We start from the raw sequence: 21,414 nt of genomic DNA on the forward strand, positions 1-21,414 counted from the left end.
GTGTCAACACTCCAAAATAGATCATATTTTCAGACATCGAAATAAAATGTTCGAAGGCAGATTTCTTGAAAATTGGCATTTCCGTTTCGGGGTCTAATTCTGCCTTATTACCTCCAGAGCCTCGATCTTTGACTTCATAGTGACTTTCACTGGGAAGTACTCCCGCATAGGATCCATGATCATCCTTAGATGTCCAATCCCAGGAAGTTCATCTGTGTTGTACTTCGGGAGGTCATACTGAAAAAAAAAACACATCGGTCAGAACTGACCAAGATGACAGAAGCGACTAGAATAGACCAAGAAACTAAACAAGAACGGACTGAACCAACCATGTCCCGACAGAACCGACCCCAAAACCGACCAAGAACCGACCCTGGAACTGACCAATGACCGACCAAGAACCGACCTTCACCTAAAACTGACTAAAATCAACCAGAACTGACCCTTCTCGACAAGAACCGACTAAGAACCGACTAAAAATCGACCTAGAACCGACTGCGAACAGACCAGAACCAAAACCGACTAAGAATCGACTATGAACAGACCAATGTTGCTTATATTAAGTTTTTGTTCTTGCAAAAATGTATAAGAAAAAGTAAAACAAGAATATTACCTGAGTAGATTCCGTTGCCTCGTCGACAAGCGTTCGGGAAATGGCCGTTTTAATTGAGGAAGAATAGCTGTTTTGTGATGCCATTTTAGTCTAAAAGTCGCCGGTTTTTAGTTAGATTTTGGTGAGGAGGTGGTCGGTTTTTGTGGTCGGGTTTTTGGTGAGTGGTCAGGATCGGTTTTTGGTTGGTTTTAGTGGGAAGGAAGGTCGGTTTTTTGTTAACGGTCGGTTTTTGGTGAGGTGGTCGGTCGGCCGACGAGGGAGATCGGAGAGAGTGGATCGGCCAGTGAGAGAACTTCGACGAGAGAGAGAAAAACAGGTGAGAGGAAAGCTGGCAGTCGGTGATGGTCGGTCGTGAGGTTGGTGACTGATCGGAGAGAAAAGCCGGCGGTCGGTAAGAGGAGATCGGAGAGAAAAACCGACGAGAGGGTCGGTCGGTCGTGAGGAGAGCTCAGTAGGGGGAGAGAGGGTCGAGCGGTCGGTTTTGTGAGGAGAGTTTTTGAAAATGACCCATACACTTACGTGGCGTTTGGTTCATGGATTCAAACCATGTTATTAGAATTATTTTTGATTTACGTGTATTTTTTATGAGAGAAAGTACTGTAGCGAATCATGAACCATGATTCGAAACATAGAACGAATCTAGGTACCAAACGGACTCTTAGACTAATAGAACCCATTTTTTGCCACGTACGATACACGTCATGATTTTTTTGTTATAAAAAAAAACTGATCTACTTTCTCAATTTGTGTTTTGCTCCGGTCTCTTTTATCAAATTTTCTCTTCCTTCTTCCCGCTTTAGTCTTGACGTACGATTTATAAGCCGGAATCCCAAAAAGTCTTCAACAACAAAAGAAAAGAAATCCCTCGACATAAACCTAAGACAAAGCAAACCCTTCTCACTACGCAAAGCCCGCTTCAATTTACACTCAGAATGTCTATATTAACAGTGAAACAAATTCCCTTTCTTCTATTTCTTTTGAGTTTTGAAGCAAATGCAGAGCAAATGATCATCAATTGTTGCTGAGTTCGATATCGATCCACCATAAATTTCCGGTAATGTTGTGATTCTGGTAATGCTTGGTTTAATTCTTGGGGTTTTTATTTTTTCCTCTTGAGGAAATGGCTAACTGGGATTTCGGTATTGTGAGATTTTATTTTAAAGTTCTTAATTTTTGGTTATCTTGTTGTTCGTTCGTTTCTAATCTGTAATGGGTTTTTGTTATTTAATCCAAATTAACGGAATTTGGTTGTTTTATGTGAATTTCTTTTTGTAGTAACGGGGATAAAATAGCATTTAAACGCGGAACACAAGAGGGAAAAGAGAGAGAGAGAGATATAAAAAGATTGAAGAGGATGAGCCTTCATTATCATCCTTTTATTTTCTAGTAAAAGGAATAGTTTTTTGGGCTAGGGAAGAAAGGATATGACTAGATATGTAATAAAATTGCTTTCTTAGAGATCTGGTTTTGAAACTTTTGTGATTAAAATTATTGGCCTTGAGTTGAGTTAAAGGGTATAAGCAATTTGTGGTGTGACTCAAGTGCATTTACTTTTTGGACGGTTAGATTATGATTAGTGAAGTCTTTTTGTATGTATTTTGGGTTTTGACACTCTATTACTTGCTTTATGTTTTGCAGTAACCAAAAATGAATCCCAATGGAGTGCTACTGGAGCATACACTGAAGGAGATACTGGCTGTGCTTCAACCCGAAAGTAATGATTGGGTGGCGCGGTTTCAAGTCATTGAGGAGTTACGGAGAGTTGTGGATTCTCTGGAAAGTATGAGAGGTGATTTATGCTGCATTTTCATGGTTGTAATTTTGAATTTGTTTTGTTTTAGTTGGTGATTATTTCAGTGTCTTCTTAACTTGAAGGTAATTGTTTTTGTTGGTTAGAAAGGGTCAGTGACTAATGATGTATATTCTTGAATATTTTTGGGACTAATAGGTGCAACTGTGGAGCCATTTGGATCATTTGTGTCTAATCTCTTTACGCGCTCGGGAGACTTGGATATTTCTATTGAATTAGCCAATGGTTCATTTATTTCATCTTCTGGTAAAAAGCATAAGCAGAAATTGCTTAGAGCTTTGATGGAAGCCATGAGACAGAGAGGTAAACTTGTTTTACTTGTTGGTTCTTTTTGGTTTGTCATATTTTTGCATACTTGTATAATTTGATTCCTCATATTTCATAAGAAGAAATCTTTGAATGATCTGGTAAATCTGTAGAATAGCTAATATTTATACATGATTATATTTAGGGGATATCTTGTTTTTTTCTTCTTATTATTAGGGGAGGCGATTGAATCATTGTTCTTTCTCGTTTGATTCTTCTCAATTTTACATCTTAAGTTTTTATTAGTAATGACATTATTGATTTGCAGGTGGGTGGAATAAGTATCAATGCATCCCAAATGCAAGAGTTCCTATATTGAAAGTTCAAAGCAATATCCAGAACATCTCTTGTGATATTTCAGTTGACAATCTGCAAGCCCAAATGAAGTCCAAAATGTTGCTTTGGATCACTGAAATAGATACACGCTTCCGCGATATGGTGTTATTGGTACGATTCTGTTGGTTGTTAAAAGTTGCTATATGTAAGGAGGAGCATTCTATATGATGCACTGTTCTAGTTTGTGTAGGTAAAGGAATGGGCCAAAGCACACAATATCAATAATTCGAAAACTGGGACTTTCAATTCGTACTCTCTCAGTTTGCTTGTGGTCTTCCATTTTCAGGTGATCCTTTGTCTCTGTATCTAGTCTAAGTTTGAGAATAATTGGAAATATAAGGAAATGTACCTCCTATTTCAGCTGCACCATGGAATATATCTCTTGGTTTAAAGATGGTTTATGTCGACCTCCTAAACCTGAAGTAAGAGATGCTATGTTTCTTTGTGCTTTTTCAGGCACTTACAGTTTACTAATGCAGTAAGAGATATAAGATAAATAGGCTTGTGTCAAACAGTTCATACCATTGATTGGATAAATTCTTAGATTGTTGAGTCGTTCCCACTCTTTGTTATATCTTTCATTCCCTCATTCTTCACCTATTTTATCCTTTCTTTCTCTTTTTGTATTTATCTAGCTTCATCCTTTCTGATGGTCATGTACAGTTTACTTTTGTTAACGAAATGTCACTATAATAACTCCCACCCAATTCATATTATGCTTTGATCTACAATTGTATAATTGCCAGTAACTTTTTTTCCCTGTTGTGGGGCTGCCACATTAGAATAATCTTAATCCTAATTTTGAAAAAAAAAAAAAAGAATATTCTTAATCCTTGTGGTTTTCTCTTTTTAAGTTTGTGTAGCCTTCTACTGTTTCCATGTATATGTTAAATCGTATTTGGTTAACTTACCCAATTCCATGTGTGTCTCTAGAAGTTCTAACATGTCATTTTTTTTTTCTCTATCAACTCTCTTTTTTTGTCAGACATGTGTACCTGCAATTTTTCCACCTCTTAAAGATATATATCCAGGAAATATTGCTGATGATCTTCAAGGTACTTTTTCTACTTAAATGTTATACACACACAGCATCATTCAAGCTGTGTACCTGGCAGATTTGCATCACTTGAAGAGATTGGTCTCTAAAATACAAACTATACTATGACTAGGACCTTTATCTGTTGATGTTAGAGTGCAAAATCATATTAGAAACTAGAAACATCACGTGTAAAGGAAATTTCAAGTTCTTAGTACACCCAAATGACAAAAAAGAGCCCTTAAGTTATCAGCTTCTTGAGAGTTGCAAATTTTTATTTATTTATTTATTTTTGTGAGGTAACAAACCTCGAGGATTTTTGGGACTAAACATTAGCTCTAATCATGCAACTAAAAAACTAAAATGAAATTGAATTTTCTGTATGTGGTTCCATACTGTGTTTCTTTATATAGACGGTTCTTTTTCTTGGAATCAAGATGAACAAGAAATGGAGGTATCTTTTGGGTGTTGCCAAACCTTTTGACTGAACTTTTGTTGAGTTAAAGCATTTAAGCATAATATACTAGAAATAGCATATTATATAGTTGATATGTTCTCATAGATTTGAAGAATATTTGCTTCAATGTTATACGAAATTCATTTTGCACTTGAGTGTTTTGCTTAATATATATTATATATTTATATAATATATAGTATAGTCAAGAAAATTACTGAACTTCCTTAAAAGTGCATGGGTCTGGATTTTTCCCTTAGTACCCTTTTGTTAATATAGTTATTTGATTAAGGGTATTAATCAAGAGTAAGGGGGTAAAAATCAAAACCCATGCACTTTTAAGGGGTATTTGTCAAGATTTCTCAGTCTGGTAGATTGGCCCTTTAACATGATTGTGATTGCCAAGTTGCTCTCTTTCTCGTCATTTATTCATCTTTGAACTTTGCAGGTTTGAGAGCGAACGCAGAGAGACAAATTTCTGAAACATGTGCTGCAAACATAGCTAGGTTCAGATCACAGAGAGGGAGAGCAGTTAACCACAGTTCTTTGTCCGATCTTTTCATTTCGTTCCTTTCAAAGGTTTTTCTTTCGATTATGACACTTCTCCTTTGGAAGCAATTTCACAGTGCATGTCATGTGGTTTGCTCTCATAATGGTTGAAATTGCTTTGCAGTTTGATTTATATTCACTTTACCAACAAACTATCTCATACATTGCAGTTTTCCAACATAAACTCGAGGGCCTCAGAGTTAGGAATTTGTCCGTTCACAGGACAGTGGGAATATATAAGCAGCAATACAAGATGGTTGCCTCAAACTCATGCAATATTTGTAACTCCCCCTCAAGTTTTTCTCTACCTCCTGGTTAAATATTTTGTATTAGTCCCTCTCTTTTTTGTGCAAGTTAACTTTTGTTTCTTATAGGTCTAATTTGGTAGTTTTATTGCTTTTGTTTTGGTTAGATTGAAGATCCTTTTGGGCAGCCAGAAAATAGTGCAAGGGCCGTCAATGCGAGCCAATTGACGAAGATATCAGAAGCATTTCAATCGACCTATCGCAGGCTCGTCTCACGTAATCAGAACCAGAATGACTTTCTTGCTCCTTTAGTACGACAGCAAACATCTCAATTGATTCCAAGGAACCAAAGATACAATCCCCATAGTGTCTATCAGCCAACTCGTCCACAGTGGTTGACAGCCGATTTCTCGCATCCACCACAGTACGCGCGGCATGGCAGTGGCCGCCACCAACAAACGCGTCCACAGGTGGCATATTTGACCACAAGAGTGCCTAACGCTCGGGCATATCAAGTTCAAAACCAGCAGCAGCAATTGTGGAGGCCAAGATCGCGGAGATGAAATGTGTTGCGAGCTGTCGCAGTTAGAACGTTTCTCACGGTTTCAGGTGTCTGTTTTGATTGAAGAGAAGAGAACTTTAAAGTACATGCCAGCTTGATTGAAGAATTAGAACCTTGTCTTTGGTCACTCGTTTAAGGAATTTAAGACTTCGTGCCCAAAGAGGTTAATCAATTTAACCACGCATGTATTGGAGATGCGTTTTGTGAAAATTTGTTCAACTCCTGAAACCATTTTGATTGCTAGAATGAAGATTGAAGCATTTTGCTTGCCAGCATAATACAAAATTACAAATCAGCCCCCTTTTATTTTCTTTCTTTGTTTTTCTTGCCCCTTTCTTTCTTTCCTTCTCTTTTCTTTCTTTGGCAGAGCCAACATTCAGTCGGTTCTATTTTTTAATGCAAAATTTCCGCATTAAGTCACCCAAAAGAAATAATTCAGGACATGGTCAAGCATTCACTATTCATAGCACGTAAAAGTTATGCCACTAAGCTAATTATGTTCATAATAGAAAATTGGTGTCGGCACCACGCAACACATACAGCGTTGAAAAAAAAAATGAAATTCACATTTACTTTACCAGAAAAAAAAAATTATATGCAAAAACTACGGAAAATATGTAGTTTTAGCTAAACTAGTGTTATGATCCTATATTTTACAAGTTGCATTAAAATGAATTAAAAAAAAAAAGTATTGAATCTCTTCCAACGTACAGTCGTTGCGTTTTCAGTCTTCACCAAGCTGACGAAGATCAGAAAAAAAAATACCATCTGGGTCTCCTTGTCCCAATGCTTTTCAATTCATTTGTGTAGAAGCCGTTTCTCGGCATCAAAAAGCCTATAACTTGCATGAGGACCCTCAGCAGTGTCTCGTATAGTTATACGCCAGCCCATCGCATTTCCAATCTCTCTAAGTTCATCCATGACTGAAACAGAGTCCCGGATGTATACTTTCCCACCGGGTCTTAGAATTCGATCCATCTCAAGCATGATTGTGGAGACATTGCACCTACGCAGCAAATAAAACACAATAAATAAGGAGAGGAAATGATAAAACAAATGATATAATTAAAGCTCGATAGTTCTTTACTCAGTAAGATGAACACCTTTTTTTCTCAACGGAGAAGAGGCCAGAGGCATGCAAGAAATCGTAGGTTCTGGGATACGTGTCAAATGGCTCACACCTGATAGATATAAATACAAATTAGATATAGTCAAAACATAAATATTGCAAACAGTCCAAACAAGTTAAATATTTTTTTTAAGAGAATCAGAATGGTCGAGATGAAATGGAAAAGGGGGAAAAAAGTTGAGTGGAACAAAAATAGAGAGCAGTATCCAAAAGAGAAGTTTACAAATTAGTAGAGTTGGCCATTATAAACAGTTAAAAATCACACCAGTCATGCATAACTCCGATAAGTCCACGATCATATATGACCGGTAATGTGTTGGGCCCACTAACAGGAACTACATTCATAACCCAGGCATCCATACCATGGTCCATCAATGCTGCTGCAAATCTGCAAATACCAAGTCTTAGATCATAAGTTCCCCATCTCTCTCTTTATTTTAATACAAAAGAAAATGCAAAGCAGGTTCGTAGAGCACGGGAATAAATCTTGTACCCTCCAAAGCCAGCTTTCATGTCCATTACGTTTCTAAATTTAGATTTCCTCTTCCAGTAAGCACGGACATATCCGGATATGATATCTTTCCAGTATTTGTGTTCTGCCGTGAACAGCTCCTTCCTAGATATATATGCATCAAACTGTATGGATTGAAGCCTATCAGGGGGAGTCTGTAAGCGTTCAGGCCACTTAGTTACATTTGCTCCATAACCATTTTCAGGAAATCGAGTGATGCACGCCTTCAGATCAGTATACCTAATGATGCAAAGGATAGAATAACCTAAATTGTTAAGCTCATACTGCCTCGAGATCAACATTAAAGAAAAATCACACTACATTTTTCCTTCACTAACTATGTACTTCAAGAACAAGTACATGACCCAACTATATGTATGTGTTCAAATTCATACAATAATAAAAGGCCCAAACTTTGTATCATGATAATAATGCTGGTTTACGAAACTATCAGATGATCACTCTTACAAAAGTAGAAATTCAGGGGAAAAAACGTTACCACACTTTGTCGGGGTCATCATTTGGATCGCACAATGGAGGTTGAGTTCCTTCCTCTCGGTTCAAGTAGCAGCTGTTGTTTAAGGGCTTCTTCCATATGGCATTATATCCATCCTTTTTCACAAACTCCCAGCACAGACGAGTCGTGAGGTTTAGCATCTCTGAAAAAATAAAATAAAACCATCAGAATAGAAAGAAAGGGACTTATTTCTTGCTTGATTCCAGAAAACATAATTATGAACTAAAAATACCCAACAACTCAAGTCTGTCCTAAATGTTCCCTTTCGGAACATCCCTTTAATAATTTCCAACATTGGAACAAAGACAATCACGCGTGAGGCTTAAAACAAAGCTAGATAGAAATTTTCCAGCAAGCAATTGTTAATTTAAGGTATTAGAGTTCAACAAATATTAATAGCAATAAATTATCAGACCATACCTTCCCACTGTTCCCCAAGGACTTCTTCATGCTTATAAACTGGCTGAGCCGCCCAAACAAAGTATCCTCCTGTCCGGAGCATCCTATCAACCTCAAGGAGTAATATTCCATCTTCATTACACAATCATTGAAGGTGGATTAAGGGGAACAAAATATAATTAGTAAATAACCCCAGATTAGTAGGCGCAATACATGAAATGAAATCCCAGATTAGTAAGCGCAATAAATGAAATTCAAGGAAAAATTCATAAATATTCTAAGAATTCACAGATTTTCCTTTTCTTTTCTTTTCTTAGTTATAAGAAAAAGAACACATACCATCACGAGTCCAATTAATCCTACAACGTGAACAATGTATTAAGTCAAAGGCTTGACTCGGATATAATAAACGGTGAGTTGCGAATGCTGCGACCATTGCAGGCACACCACGCTCAAGAGCAAATTGAATCTGGTTCTCGTGAACATCTTTAGGAGCAACTGACATAGTCAGAACATTCTGCGACAACAAATAAGCACCAAAACTTGCGACACCACATCCAACATCCAACACAACTCTGGTATTACGACCAAATGCGATATCAGGGACCATCTGCACTTAAAGAATACAAGTCCACAATCAGAAGTTAGGTACAATAATAGTAATAAAATTGTTTTCATCCCTCCTTAAATGAATAATTTAAACATTGTTATTAATAACCTTAGATATATGATCCAAGTACTGGTCTGCTCCATGTATAAACTGAGTGCCACCTCCGGGGAAAGTAAACTTATCACCCTTCAGGGAAACCCAGTTTTGACCTCCCTTGTCGTCAACTAAACGCTTATGAGGTACATTGTTGTACCAAACCTGCAAACTCACGGCATTCTCTTAAGATTAAGCAAAGCTCAACATGAAGTGGGGAAAATCTTGAATAACAGAAACTGAAAAAACTGCTGGTCAGCCAAACCGCATTCTTCCAACCAAAAGAAAAAAGAAAAAGAAAAAAAAAACACTATATATATGCTTATATATTATATGTTCATACATTATATAATCTCTAGCAAAATTGGTAATAGAAATAGGGAAAAAAAATCAAGAAACTCAATCCATGCACTGCTTATATGTTTATGCATTATATAATCTCTAGCGAAATTGTAGAAAGAGATCTCGAATTTCTACAATTAGGATCCATATGAAGCCAAAAAGAAAAAAAAAAAAAAAAAACAATAATAATAGAACAGATTCAACACCGAATATCTCTTTTTCTTCGATTTTAACCAGTCCAAGGTCATGGAGGTAGTGATAATAGCGGGAAAAGAAAGCGAAAAATACCTGGTCGCGGCTTTGCGGCCAAGGAATCGGAGACTTGTACTTCTTAGGCGGTGGAACCAAGCAATTCAAAACGCGATCAGCCTTGGGACAATGCCGCTCGAATTTCTCACCTCTCTCCGTCGATTTGAGCCGCCAAATCGCCCCTTCGTTGTCCAAGCAAGGTATGTACTCACTCTTACTGCTCGGACACAGCTTGAACTTCTCAACGCGAACCCTACCGGAATTACTCCCTTCGCTCTCCACAATCTCAGTCCCATTCGCGCTCCAATTCTCCACGACCTCGTCCGGATCGAACTCCCCGACCTCGAACTCGTCCGACATCGTCCCGTTCTTGTCCACGATCCCGAACCTCTTCATCTGCTCCGCCTCCGGCGGCGGTGGCGGAAGGACCGGCGGCGGAGGAGGAGGAGTATTCTCGGTGACGGTTAGGGTTATATTGTAGGAAGCGTTGAAATTGGGGGAAATTGAGACGGAAGAAGTTTGGCGGGGAGTGTAGAAGACGAGCTGCTCCAAGTTTTCGGCCCATATCTTGCCGAGGTAGAAGAATGTAGCCGATACGAGAAGGGAGATCGCGATCTTCACTATGAATGAGGGTCTCAACAAATCGCCATTGTTGAGCGACTTCATGGTTTCCCGAATAGCAAGTTTTTATTTTTGGAACTGGTGAGGTTTTTCTTTTGGTTTTGGAGTGTTTAACTGTCAGTAGTGTCTTTCTTTATTCACGCAAGGTTGTCTATGAAATAGAGACGAAAGCCTGTCGTTTTCCTGCCTTCTTTAGGAGTCGAAGGGGTAACACGTGAAATTCGAAAAAGAAAAAAAAAACACACACACACGCACTATTTTCCTAGAGAATAAACCGTTGAGATAATCTTTCTTTCTTCTGATGCAATTCTTGTTTTAAGAGGATTAATTTCATGCTCGGGAGTTATTTAATTGAAGATTAACGTAGTAGGATAACTATAGTGACATTTTTTTTCCTGTTTTTAGACTATATAATTATAGTAATACAAATTAATTCACCTTAAGATGTGTACACCAAACTGATAAACATGTGTTCCAATCATCTCTAATGTGTTGCTAAATTAATATGACAATATCTTGGTACAAATAAAAGGTATGATAATATTAAATTTTAGTATTTGAGTAAAAATATCGCTATCTAATGCAAATCTATTTTTTTTAAAATTTGATATATACAGTACTTAATACTTAATTCAAGAGTAAATATAACATACACTAAATTTGTGGTAAACATTTAGATATAATACTTAAAAGAGCATTATGCATTATGCATTGAAATATAAAATAAAGCTCGGTTGGATGAATTTACTTGAAAAAAACCAACTCGAGTGATGAATTCAGCCCAAGTATACATTTGAACTCAGAAATGAACTCGAGTTACTCGGCCAATCTTAAATTCATCCTCTCCCCCTCTACTCGAGTAACAAAACTGCTAAAAAAACTTTGGCAAAGTCCTTCTCCTCTGACGTGAACTTCTCCAACATCCCACCTACGGCGAGGCGCTATGCTTCTTCTCTGCCTTGAGAACTTCGGCGAAGTCCTCCTCCTCCGCCGCCAGTCACCTTTGCGTACTTGTCGCCGGCCACCTATGCGCACTCTCCGCCACGTGTCCGACGACACCGCCCTCACCAAATAACTCTCCGACCGCAGACGTACGGAACCCAACCATCCATTTGTCCAATTTCGGCCGAAATCGCCATCGACGCTGCCTATAAGTCGCGACCCAGCCGTCGTCGGAGGGGATTTGGAAACTCGGGTGGATTGGGTTGTGGGATTGCAAGGAATTGTTGTTTGTTGGGCGGTTGATATGTACGGAGAGAGTGGTTTAATTGTTGTTTAGAAGGTTTTTTCTGGAAAAACTTCATGGTATTTTAAATTGCATAAAATTAAATAAATTCAAATAAAGAAAAAAAAATATTTTTTCTCTCCTTACTATTTACAACTCAAGTCTTATTATACACTCAAATACAAATTTAAAAAGATTATCATCTCAAATCATAACTTAAATGTACACAACTAAACACAAACTCAAGTTACAACTTTATCTTAAGTTATAACTCAAATTCAACTTAAAAAATACACTCAAATCACACCCCAAAAGAAGAAGCCTTATGTAGCTCAGTGCTTCGCTAATTCTGCCTTTTGTTCTCAAGTTGATTTTGTTGACTTATGTTTAATGCTTCTAGGGCCTCTTATAATGACTGTTGCTTTGGAATTGAGTTAACAAAATTCATTTCACTTAAAAAAAAAAAGCAAAAAAGGTTGCAAAGACATGCTTACTATATTTTCATGAATTTAGAGAAAAGTAATGAGTTCATAAATAAAAATGAGGATTAATATTGATTCATTTTAGTGTTTACTTACCTCTTAGAAATTAGAATAGAATACAATTCAATACACTTTTTAGTATTATTCAACTTAATAATAGAAATCTTAATAATGTAATTACTAAAGTATTATTTTACATAATTAATTAAATAACTATTGACGAGTAATATTTGAATTTACCAATGGTATAGAAGTAAATTTCACATTATTTTCCTTTAATCGATAATCAACATTAAGAGGGTAAATAATCTCTCATATCAATCACATAAATAGACATTATTAATGACTTTTGTTTATTTGAAACAAAATTACTACATAAATCAAATTCACATGACTCCCATCCATTATATATCTATTCTCTATATAAGAAGCACAGATGACGGTTGAAGTTTTAATACTTCAACTGTGTGCTTACTTGTTTTTTTTTTTTTTTTTTTTTTTTTTTTTTTTGGCTTTTAAGTTTTCTTTCCTAATTATGTTGTTCAATTTTTTTGCCTTCCCATTTTCTTTGATTGTATTTTAAATGTTGTTCTTTTTCCTCTTCTTTTTTAAATCTTGTATTTTTCATTGTTTCTCATTAAAATATTTTTTCATTAATTTTCTCTTTGAACACCTCATTTATTTATTTTTTTACTTTCATAAATATTTTCACTAATGAATATATACTTATCGTAGAGAAGATGTATATATTTTCTCAATTTTTTCAACCATCATTATGCATAATATGAAATCCTTAATTCCTGTAGAATTATAATCTTATTTAGGTTAAAATTTAAAACTTGTTATGGGAAAATTTTCTATGAATATCATTTTTTAGTTTTAAAAATAATTATATATTGGCTATACTCATTTAGGTTTATCATTATTAGAACATTATTGGCATCCCTCAACAAAAAAAAATATGATTAGTATGTCATACTTAATATAAGTTAGCATGTGTGGATAAATTTTGTACTTTTTGTTCTTCAACTTCTTACCTTCACACTAAGAAATTTTTCTTCCACATTTTGCTGCATGCTTTTGCTTTGCATTTGCTTGTTCCTGTTTTTCCCTTCTTTATTAAAATTTGTATTTTTGATTGTTTCCAGGTAAAATATTTTTTCATTAATTTTCTTTTTAAACACCTCATTTAGTATTTTTTTTTGTTATATAAATATTTTAACTTGTGAATATCTATACGTTTTACTATAGATCTATACTATTCTAATTGAGAAGATGTATCTATTTTTTTCAACTTTTTTCCACCATTATTATGCATAATATAAAATTATTTATGTTCATACAATCACAATTCTATTTAGGTTAAATTTAAAAACTTTCGAATAAGTTTACACTGTTATTGTAAAAATTTTTATGATATCATTTTTTTAGTTTTAGCTGGCTATATTTATTTACACTTATTAAAATATTGTTGACATCCCTAAGAAGAGAAAAAAGAAAACATTATTAGCATGTCTTATTCAAGTTCAACTTAAATTATAATTAGCTTGAATTATCAGCATACTTCTTTATTTATTTTCATAGAGAAACTATTAAAAAATATTTGTATGGAAATATGACTTAGCAAATTTAATAATTTTAAATAAATTTAAAAAAAAGACGTGTAAATTGCGAAGTGAAAAAAAATGTCTAATAATTTTAAATAAATTTTAAAAAAGACATGTAAACTGCGAAGTGAAAAAAAAAAAAAAAAATTGTTATTCTCTCTAACTAGTGTCTTTAATATGTATCCATATCTCTACTTGGAGAAACCCCACTCCGATGATCAAGCAAACCCTTTTCCATAAAAAAATAGATAATATTACAATTTTATCAAAAACAAAACACCAAATATTCTTTTCAATTGCCGACTACATATTTAAGCTATTAGCTTAAAGCCTTATTCATTTTATAACTCAAGTCATAATTCAAGTTTTATTATTACAATATTTTCTCTCATAAAAATTCAAATTTAACTTTTTTGTTACAATATTTTTATCTCACATACACAACTAGAATGATAACTCATATTATGATTTGAGTTGTGAAATGAACATACTAAGATTAAAACTTCTTACATATGCAACCCTTTATCTATGTCCATAACAAGGTTTTGATAATAATGCCCTTGAAATTTTCTTTACTTGAAAAACTTTTATAATCAATCCAATGAAATAACTTGGACAAGTATGAAAATATTAAATAAAATCTTATTAAGTAAAAATAAATGTTAAAAATTATAAACATATATTTGCTCTTTGGCATCAATCCTAACAAAAGTTTAATGAAAATAAATAAATAAATTCAAGGCTTGTCACTATCATTCTCCTCTTGACCATTTATGAAGACAATTTCATAGCATTCAAATGCAGCAGAACTATTTTATTTAAAAAAAATGCATCAAAACTATTTTTTTAATAAAAAAATCATCACACTTTTACTTAAAAAAAAAGATATTAAGAAAAAAGCATCACACTTCCATATTTTTTAATTTCCGTTTATTTTACTTTTTGAATAACATACTCCTTTTTTGTTCTTTTTTGAATAAAAAATGAATACCATGTCTTTTTTTTTTCGGTTAAAAGAATGCATGTCAAATATATATATATATATATATATATATATTACTGATAAAAAAAGGTTAAAATTGCGTCTTCATTTATGTTCTTGTCAGTAAGCATTTAAAGAGTTTAAAATTACATTAATTAAAGTCATGTTCGGTAATATAATTTTAACCTCACAAGAAGAATGAAAATCAATCTCTCATATTACTTCAAGAATCATAATAGCTCGAATATATCATGACTTGTTTTGTTTGGTGAAAACGCATTCGACTCGATAATTAATACCATGTCATGTACTTTTGATAGAGCATTAATGCAGCCACAGCATTGGCCATAATACCACAAGTCCATAATCCAGTAAAAACAACAAATACGTAAATCCCAGATTCCAAGCCAAGTCCTCAAACCGGGCCCACCGGTTTAATAAAACCGGCTCACAGCAGTCCGGACCGCCACCGGATTTCAAAAACCCAATTTTCCAAAACCCGAAAAAGGGACAAAACCACCGGTTACAAAAACAAAAGAAGAAGTAATCTCTCCAACTTCTCTCCAATCCCCTACCTCTCCGGCCACCGTACAATTCGCACGATTTACAGGTTGGAAATCGGTTCCGCCGCTCAACCCTGCAATTCGCCGCCTTAAGCGGTGGAATGTAGGAGGAAGAAGAAGAAAGGAAGGAGCTTTTTGATCATTAGCCATGGCGAATTCGAATAGGCACCCACGGGTGGAGGTCGAACCGGAGCCGGAGACGGGGCCGTCGTGCTCGAGGTCGGTGAGCGAGACGGTGAACGGGTCGCACCGGTTCACGATCAAGGGGTACTCTCTGGCAAAGGGCATGGGCGCGGGGAAATACATCGCTAGCGACACCTTCACGGTGGGAGGCTACGACTGGGCGATCTACTTCTACCCCGATGGGAAGAACCCCGAGGACAATTCCATGTACGTTTCGGTGTTCATCGCGCTGGCCAGCGACGGCACCGATGTCAGGGCTTTGTTCGAGTTGACTCTCGTTGACCAGACCAAGAACGGGAAGGATAAGGTCCACAGCCACTTCGATCGCGCGCTGGAGAGTGGGCCCTACACTCTGAAGTACAGAGGCAGTATGTGGTATGGATTTTTTGTTTGTTTGTTTGATGAGTTATTGATTGATTGGTTAATTATTTGTTGTTTGTATGGTTATTTTAGCGAGTCTTGTTTGGTAATTTGGTGTTGAATTTGAAGAAATTAATGGCTCAGTTAATTTATGCAATTCCAGTGGTGACAAAAGGATGCTTTTTTGTTTGGTGAGAAATTATGGTCGAGTGTTTGGTTGATGGATTTTTGTTTAGCAGTTTATTTTGGTGGATTCTGGTTGGAAATGTTGTATGATGGCGTTCATTCTTAGTTTTGAGGTTATGAGGAAGTATCTATTTGGTGAATTATGATTTTGGAAACTGGATTTTTAGTGGGATAGTGTTTAGTTGATGCTGAATTTGAAGAAATGAAGATGGTTATGTTTTGCGTTGTTTGCTCGAATTAATTAGGCAACTATTTGGAACTTTCAGCGATAAATTTTGGCTCAAAATATAAGCAGAGGATAATTCTCTATCTGGTGAAAAATTTACGGTAGAGGTGTTTGGGAAAGCGATTGCTTAACGATTTGTACTTGAACATGTGACCGTCATTCTGGAGCACTTGCCACTGAGGGGAAAACTCATGCAATTTCTGATATCACATTTGAAACTAAAGAGTTTGCATTTTATTTATATCAGTAGATTTGTGATTTATCAATTTTCTGGAATTCATTGCTGTTTTTTTTTTAAGTAGTAATACGGCATGGCATTCTAGTGTTGGGGAATATTGCATATCAGCATGCATTTTTGTCTGAATTAGTGTGCTTTTGTGTGTACAAATATTTATATTTTGGGTAGGTCTTGTCTTGCACTTTTGCTTATTACTCATTATTCTTCTCTACATCCATTTTAGGGGGTACAAACGCTTTTTCAGAAGAGCAGCTGTAGAAACTTCTGACTATCTAAAGGATGATTGTCTTGTAATGAAGTGCACTGTTGGAGTTGTCAGAACTCACCTTGAGGGACCAAAACAGTTTGCCATTCCTGTACCACCATCAGACATGGGGCGAGGGCTTAAGGACTTGCTAAGTTCTGAAGTTGGTTGTGACATAGTTTTTCATGTGGGGGACGAAAGTTACAAAGCCCATAAGTTGATACTTGCTGCTCGTTCTCCTGTGTTTAGAGCTCAGTTTTTTGGACTTGTTGGGGATCCTAGCGTAGATAAAGTAGTGGTGAAAGATGTTGAGCCTTTTATTTTTAAGGTAAGTATCTTCTTTTCAACGTATTGCTTAATTTTATTTGCATTTGAATGGAAAGAAAAGATTCAAGAATGTCCACTCATTTCAATTTCAATTTCAAGTTTCTTAACAATTTTATATAATGTTAAGCTCATTATGTTACCGTGTGTCTTTGATGTTGGTCCTACGGTCTGTAATTCATTGGTGAATGCAAATATGAAAATAGGTGTTACTTATTTAGAACATGTTTATTTAGCATGTCTCATAAGTTCATTTAACGTGTTCTGCTTTCCCAGGCGATGCTTCTGTTTATTTACAGTGACAAACTTCCTGATGTGTATGAGGTTATGGGCTCATCGTCTATGTGCTCATTCACTGTTATGGTGCAGCATCTCTTGGCTGCTGCTGACCTGTATAATCTTGATCGACTTAAATTGTTATGTGAATCAAAATTGTGTGAAGAAATCAATACTGATACTGTTGCAACCACACTTGCCCTGGCTGAGCAACATCATTGTCCACAGCTCAAGGCTATGTGTTTGAAATTCGCGGCAAATCCAGCAAACTTGGGAGGTGGGTGTTGGCCATATAATCTGGCAGTGCAAACTTTAGGTTGCATAATTTCAAAATTTATTTATTATTAACTTACATTAGGTCTTTATGGTTTTTCATGTGTCTAAGTTGGAATTTTATTGAAGGTTCTTTTTCATTAATCTGTATTCTTGGTTTGCTGGGGTGTGGGGACTTTTCCTTTTTCCTGTCAGATGTGTAGAAACAAAGCAATTCATATGGCAACATAAGAAAATACTACCATCTAATGGTGCCTTGATTCACTGTTATGCGTCCATTTTGGAACTTGTGTTTGCATCATGTGTGGTCTTGATCAGTAAATTTCTTTCTTTTTAAGCTCTTCTTTTAGGGGATTTTGTCTCATATGCTTTGTGCACCTACAGCTGAATAGTTTTTGGTGTAATCTTTGTATTACTCATTGAGGAGTTCAACTGATGTATCCACTGTGTGTTTACAGCGGTAATGCAATCGGAAGGGTTCAAGCATTTAGAGGAAAGCTGTCCCTCAATGCTGTCGGAGTTGTTGAAGACATTTGCCTCAGTGGATGAAAATTCGACGCTTTCAGGTAGGAAGAGGACCGGCAGCACCATAGGGCTAGATCTGCCAGTGGATGGTAATGGGGCTCCAGCAGAATCGGCTAATCCCAATGGCAGGCGTGTGAGGCGGCGAGTTTAGTGCGCGTAATTTGCTCTTAGGTGAGGCAAATCTTGAACAAACCTTCAGTCATGAATAGGAAGTTACTTATAGCGAGTCATCTATCTTTGGTCCTACCTGGTCCTTCGAAAAGTTTCTATGCCTTGATGGTTGCAGAAGTTTGTTCAGTTTGCCCTTATGCTTAGGTTTAATCAGGAATCTTTCGGCACTAAGTATAATAGTTTTAATGGTTTGGTTGTGTTTACTATTTGGTGTAATAAAACATTGTTTTCCTGATCTATATTTTCAGACCATACCATTTATTACTTGTTACTGTATATGTCCTGTTATAATACTTGTGTAGATAGCAAATCGAAATAATATACAAGATGCAAGTGAAAATAAGCATTTGATCAAGTAGAGAAAACATAAACTATACATCTTCTTTGGATACATATGCTTAAAGCACAAGTAAAACGCCTAAACAAAAGACATTAAGGCTTAGGGTAACTAAAGCTTAAGAGTACTAAAGAGCTAATACTCGACATAACGTGGGTAGCAGGGTTGTAGCTATTTAATTTTCTTGTCCAGAAGAGAAGCATCGTTGATGGTGCGGTAAGGAGGAGGAGGCTTGGAGCCCTGATGAAAATCTGGCCACAGAAAGGCCCCGATGGCGAAATCTCTCTTGTAAGCCAAGTCGCCATGAGTCGGCAGGCCATACTGGGCGAGAAGTTGGTCAAGCTTCCACTCCGGCATGTCCTGGTAATCCTGCTTGGTGTACCTCGGGTAGTGAAGCGGCATCTGAAAGTAGCTCACCCCACTCTCATTCTTCTTCTTTAAGCTTCCCATCGCATGTGTGATCTTCAGGCTTTTTGGGTTGTGAAACTACTGCTTGACGAAATAATCTTATATAGTCAAGTGAGAGAGGGTTCTAGAGGCACGCAAGTGAAGAGGGCCACAAGGATTTGTTGGTGTACCTTCCCAAGTAACACAAATATTGGCTTGGCTGGTTATTTGGTACTTTGTTCAAGCATGCATGTGCAGTTTCACAAATACTGCATCAAGTTAATTGACTTCATATTTATCAGAAAAAACAGCATAATACTTATGAAGGGATATTGATAAACTTGGAATAAAGAGGATATAAGTATAAATTTATGTCTGATGCGGATAATAGTTTGGACTTGGGACTAAAAAAAGATTTTATATCACATACATAAATGGGCAATAGCTATATACAATCCCCTCAAAAGTATTCTAATACAATACACATACCCCGGCTCCTATAATATAAAACAAGGAGAAAATTTGTTAGAACTTACTCTAAAGTTTATGGATCTAGATTTTTATTTTTACTCTTGATTAATATTAGTCATTTTTTAAGGGATTAATGCCCTTTTTTACTCATATAGTTATTTGATTAAAAATGTATTATTAGAAAGTAAAGGATAAAAATTCAAATTTAGAGTATTTGTCTCTTTTTTTTTCTTAAAACATGTGGTCTTAAATTATTCCTTATAGAAGCCAAACCATTTGTTTTTTCACCTTTAATACAACATTACAACTAGCCTCACTGTCATATTTATATTCTATTCAATATATAAAAAGTGAGTGTGACTTATTATGCACTCTTTTAAAATTTTTAGGTAATTAGTACGGATGGTCCCTAACCTCTTTAGCAGGTAACAGTTTGGTCTCTATTTTTTTAATTTTGACAAAATGATCCCTAAAGTCATTAAATTGGTGCAATTAAGTTATTTTCGTCCAATTCCGTTAAATTTTTAATGGAATCCTTCACGTGACGGTCATGTGCATCTATTTTTTGATAAAAATACAAAAATACCCTCATGTCTCACAAGAACCAACTAAAACCTATTTTTTTATATATAAACAAAAAATAAAAAACCAACTTCTTTCTTCTTGTTCTATTCAACCCCTAACCCTAACAAGAGGTACCGCCTCCATATCGGCGCCGCCGCAAGCCCAACCCTAATAGACAACTGATTGCAAAAATTGATTTGTTATTCTTGTTCATAAATTGATTTGTTGTTCTTTTTTTTTTAACTGATCTGATTTTATTATATTAATTATATTGAAAAGGATTTAGATTTTACTTAAATAACCTTTTAAATTAGGTCACATGTTCTGCACATGATACATTCTGTTAAAAATTAGACGGAAATGACTTAATTGTACCAATTTAATGATGATGTGGATCATTTTGTCAAATTAAAAAAATAGATATTAAATTGTCACGTACTAAAGAGATTAGAGACTATTTGTGTCAATTACCCAAAATTTTTTCAATATGGAGAATAATTCCAAATCAAATAAAACAAACAGACATATATGGAACTCACAAGAAAGCCATGGTCCTAATAGACAATGATTGCAACTTGCACTAATAAACTTAAATGAAACGCTTAAGGGAGTAGACGTGTAGCAAGTTTTAGGCATATATACCTAAATAGGTCTATCAACAATTGAGCTCACACATAGTTTTTTAACGACACCTTTACAAGTGGATAGAAAAATCTAATAGAACGAACTCAAGAGACCTGAGGCATGTTTGTTTTATATACTCAAATTTAAATATTTAATTTTATTATAATATTTTTTTCTTATAAAAAAATTTTAAATTTTAAACATAAAAAATAATAATTATAGTTTAAATATGTCTTCTAAATAGGCTCGTAGTATCGAGGACACACGAAACACATTAAGAACAATATTAGCAAACTTAAAACAAGCCATAATTCTAGAAAGCAAGACAAACACACCACCAAATCGGTAAAAAATATTGTTGTTGTAATTCACAATACATTAAAAAAAAAAATCCCAAGCACCAATGACAAGATCTCCAAGGATGAGGAGATTAGTGCATAACCCAAAAAAAAAAAAAAAAAAAAAAAAAAAAAAAAAAAAAAACTGGAATATAGTGCAAAACCCAAAAAAAAAAAAAAAAAAAAAAAAAAAAAACAATAGAACTGTAGTGACATATGGTTTGATTGAAGTGCCGCCCGAATAGCAACACGTCATAGCCACACGCCACCATCGTCATCGCTAGAAGACAACACCACCATCAGTACAGGAACCTGCAGCTTTGCAAATCAAATTCCAAAAGGATTTCGATCGCCAAAGGGTCTGTTTGTTTTATGTTTTATGCATTTAAATTTTTAATTTAAATTTTATTATATTATTATTTTTTTTAAATTTAAAATTTAAATAT

At 35.4% G+C, this 21,414-nt stretch overlaps 4 protein-coding genes across 7 annotated transcripts; 2 read left to right on the forward strand and 2 right to left on the reverse strand.

Annotated features, from left to right (window-relative positions):
- The first annotated feature begins 1,382 nt into the window (after nt 1-1,382).
- Nucleotides 1,383-6,206, forward strand: LOC21393697 (protein HESO1). 3 transcript variants are annotated; one of them, XM_024173475.1, is made up of 9 exons: nt 1,383-1,667; nt 2,252-2,402; nt 2,562-2,726; nt 2,998-3,176; nt 3,256-3,351; nt 4,051-4,120; nt 5,004-5,134; nt 5,275-5,418; nt 5,517-6,206. In XM_024173475.1, exons 2-9 carry the CDS (start codon nt 2,261-2,263, stop codon nt 5,910-5,912), a joined length of 1,323 nt encoding a protein of 440 aa, XP_024029243.1. In that variant the 5' UTR covers nt 1,383-1,667; nt 2,252-2,260; the 3' UTR covers nt 5,913-6,206. The 3 variants fall into 3 exon arrangements, with proteins under 3 accessions (XP_024029243.1, XP_024029244.1, XP_024029245.1); XM_024173476.1 differs by having other exon boundaries at nt 5,275-5,400; XM_024173477.1 differs by having other exon boundaries at nt 5,275-5,385.
- Nucleotides 6,207-6,435: 229 nt separating this feature from the next.
- Nucleotides 6,436-10,491, reverse strand: LOC21393698 (probable methyltransferase PMT11). Its single transcript, XM_010110096.2, has 9 exons — nt 9,801-10,491; nt 9,186-9,335; nt 8,807-9,077; nt 8,489-8,599; nt 8,051-8,210; nt 7,534-7,791; nt 7,306-7,428; nt 7,015-7,092; nt 6,436-6,917 (listed from the first exon to the last, which is right to left on the reverse strand). The coding sequence occupies exons 1-9, from the start codon at nt 10,425-10,427 to the stop codon at nt 6,710-6,712; spliced, it is 1,986 nt and encodes a 661-aa protein (XP_010108398.1). The 5' UTR covers nt 10,428-10,491; the 3' UTR covers nt 6,436-6,709.
- A 4,670-nt stretch (nt 10,492-15,161) lies between these two features.
- LOC21393699 (BTB/POZ and MATH domain-containing protein 3) lies at nt 15,162-18,511 on the forward strand. 2 transcript variants are annotated; one of them, XM_010110097.2, is made up of 4 exons: nt 15,162-15,799; nt 16,658-17,006; nt 17,279-17,555; nt 18,010-18,511. In XM_010110097.2, the coding sequence occupies exons 1-4, from the start codon at nt 15,390-15,392 to the stop codon at nt 18,225-18,227; spliced, it is 1,254 nt and encodes a 417-aa protein (XP_010108399.1). In that variant the 5' UTR covers nt 15,162-15,389; the 3' UTR covers nt 18,228-18,511. The 2 variants fall into 2 exon arrangements, with proteins under 2 accessions (XP_010108399.1, XP_024029227.1); XM_024173459.1 differs by having other exon boundaries at nt 17,372-17,555.
- Nucleotides 18,512-18,749: 238 nt separating this feature from the next.
- On the reverse strand, nt 18,750-19,319 carry LOC21393700. The gene has a single exon (XM_010110098.2). The coding sequence runs from the start codon at nt 19,032-19,034 to the stop codon at nt 18,756-18,758; it is 279 nt and encodes a 92-aa protein (XP_010108400.1). The 5' UTR covers nt 19,035-19,319; the 3' UTR covers nt 18,750-18,755.
- Nucleotides 19,320-21,414: the final 2,095 nt, after the last annotated feature.

The sequence above is a fragment of the Morus notabilis genome, unplaced genomic scaffold (genome assembly GCF_000414095.1).
Source record: "Morus notabilis unplaced genomic scaffold, ASM41409v2 Scaffold799, whole genome shotgun sequence".
Lineage (NCBI taxonomy): Eukaryota > Viridiplantae > Streptophyta > Magnoliopsida > Rosales > Moraceae > Morus > Morus notabilis.

What these genes read in the sequence shown, in the direction of transcription:
- LOC21393698 (XM_010110096.2), bottom strand. Translation starts at nt 10,427, where the DNA reads ATGAAGTCGCTCAACAATGGCGATTTGTTGAGACCCTCATTCATAGTG. An exon ending in ACTTGGATCATATATCTAAG is followed by an intron (nt 9,078 to 9,185) that starts GTTATTAATAAC and finishes CTTTAAGTGCAG; the next exon opens with ATGGTCCCTGATATCGCATT. An exon ending in TTCTCCGTTGAGAAAAAAAG is followed by an intron (nt 6,918 to 7,014) that starts GTGTTCATCTTA and finishes TTTGCTGCGTAG; the next exon opens with GTGCAATGTCTCCACAATCA.
- LOC21393697 (XM_024173475.1), top strand. Translation starts at nt 2,261, where the DNA reads ATGAATCCCAATGGAGTGCTACTGGAGCATACACTGAAGGAGATACTG. An exon ending in TCCGCGATATGGTGTTATTG is followed by an intron (nt 3,177 to 3,255) that starts GTACGATTCTGT and finishes TAGTTTGTGTAG; the next exon opens with GTAAAGGAATGGGCCAAAGC. An exon ending in TCATTTCGTTCCTTTCAAAG is followed by an intron (nt 5,135 to 5,274) that starts GTTTTTCTTTCG and finishes CATACATTGCAG; the next exon opens with TTTTCCAACATAAACTCGAG.
- LOC21393699 (XM_010110097.2), top strand. Translation starts at nt 15,390, where the DNA reads ATGGCGAATTCGAATAGGCACCCACGGGTGGAGGTCGAACCGGAGCCG. An exon ending in AAGTACAGAGGCAGTATGTG is followed by an intron (nt 15,800 to 16,657) that starts GTATGGATTTTT and finishes CATCCATTTTAG; the next exon opens with GGGGTACAAACGCTTTTTCA. An exon ending in TTGAGCCTTTTATTTTTAAG is followed by an intron (nt 17,007 to 17,278) that starts GTAAGTATCTTC and finishes CTGCTTTCCCAG; the next exon opens with GCGATGCTTCTGTTTATTTA.
- LOC21393700 (XM_010110098.2), bottom strand. Translation starts at nt 19,034, where the DNA reads ATGGGAAGCTTAAAGAAGAAGAATGAGAGTGGGGTGAGCTACTTTCAG.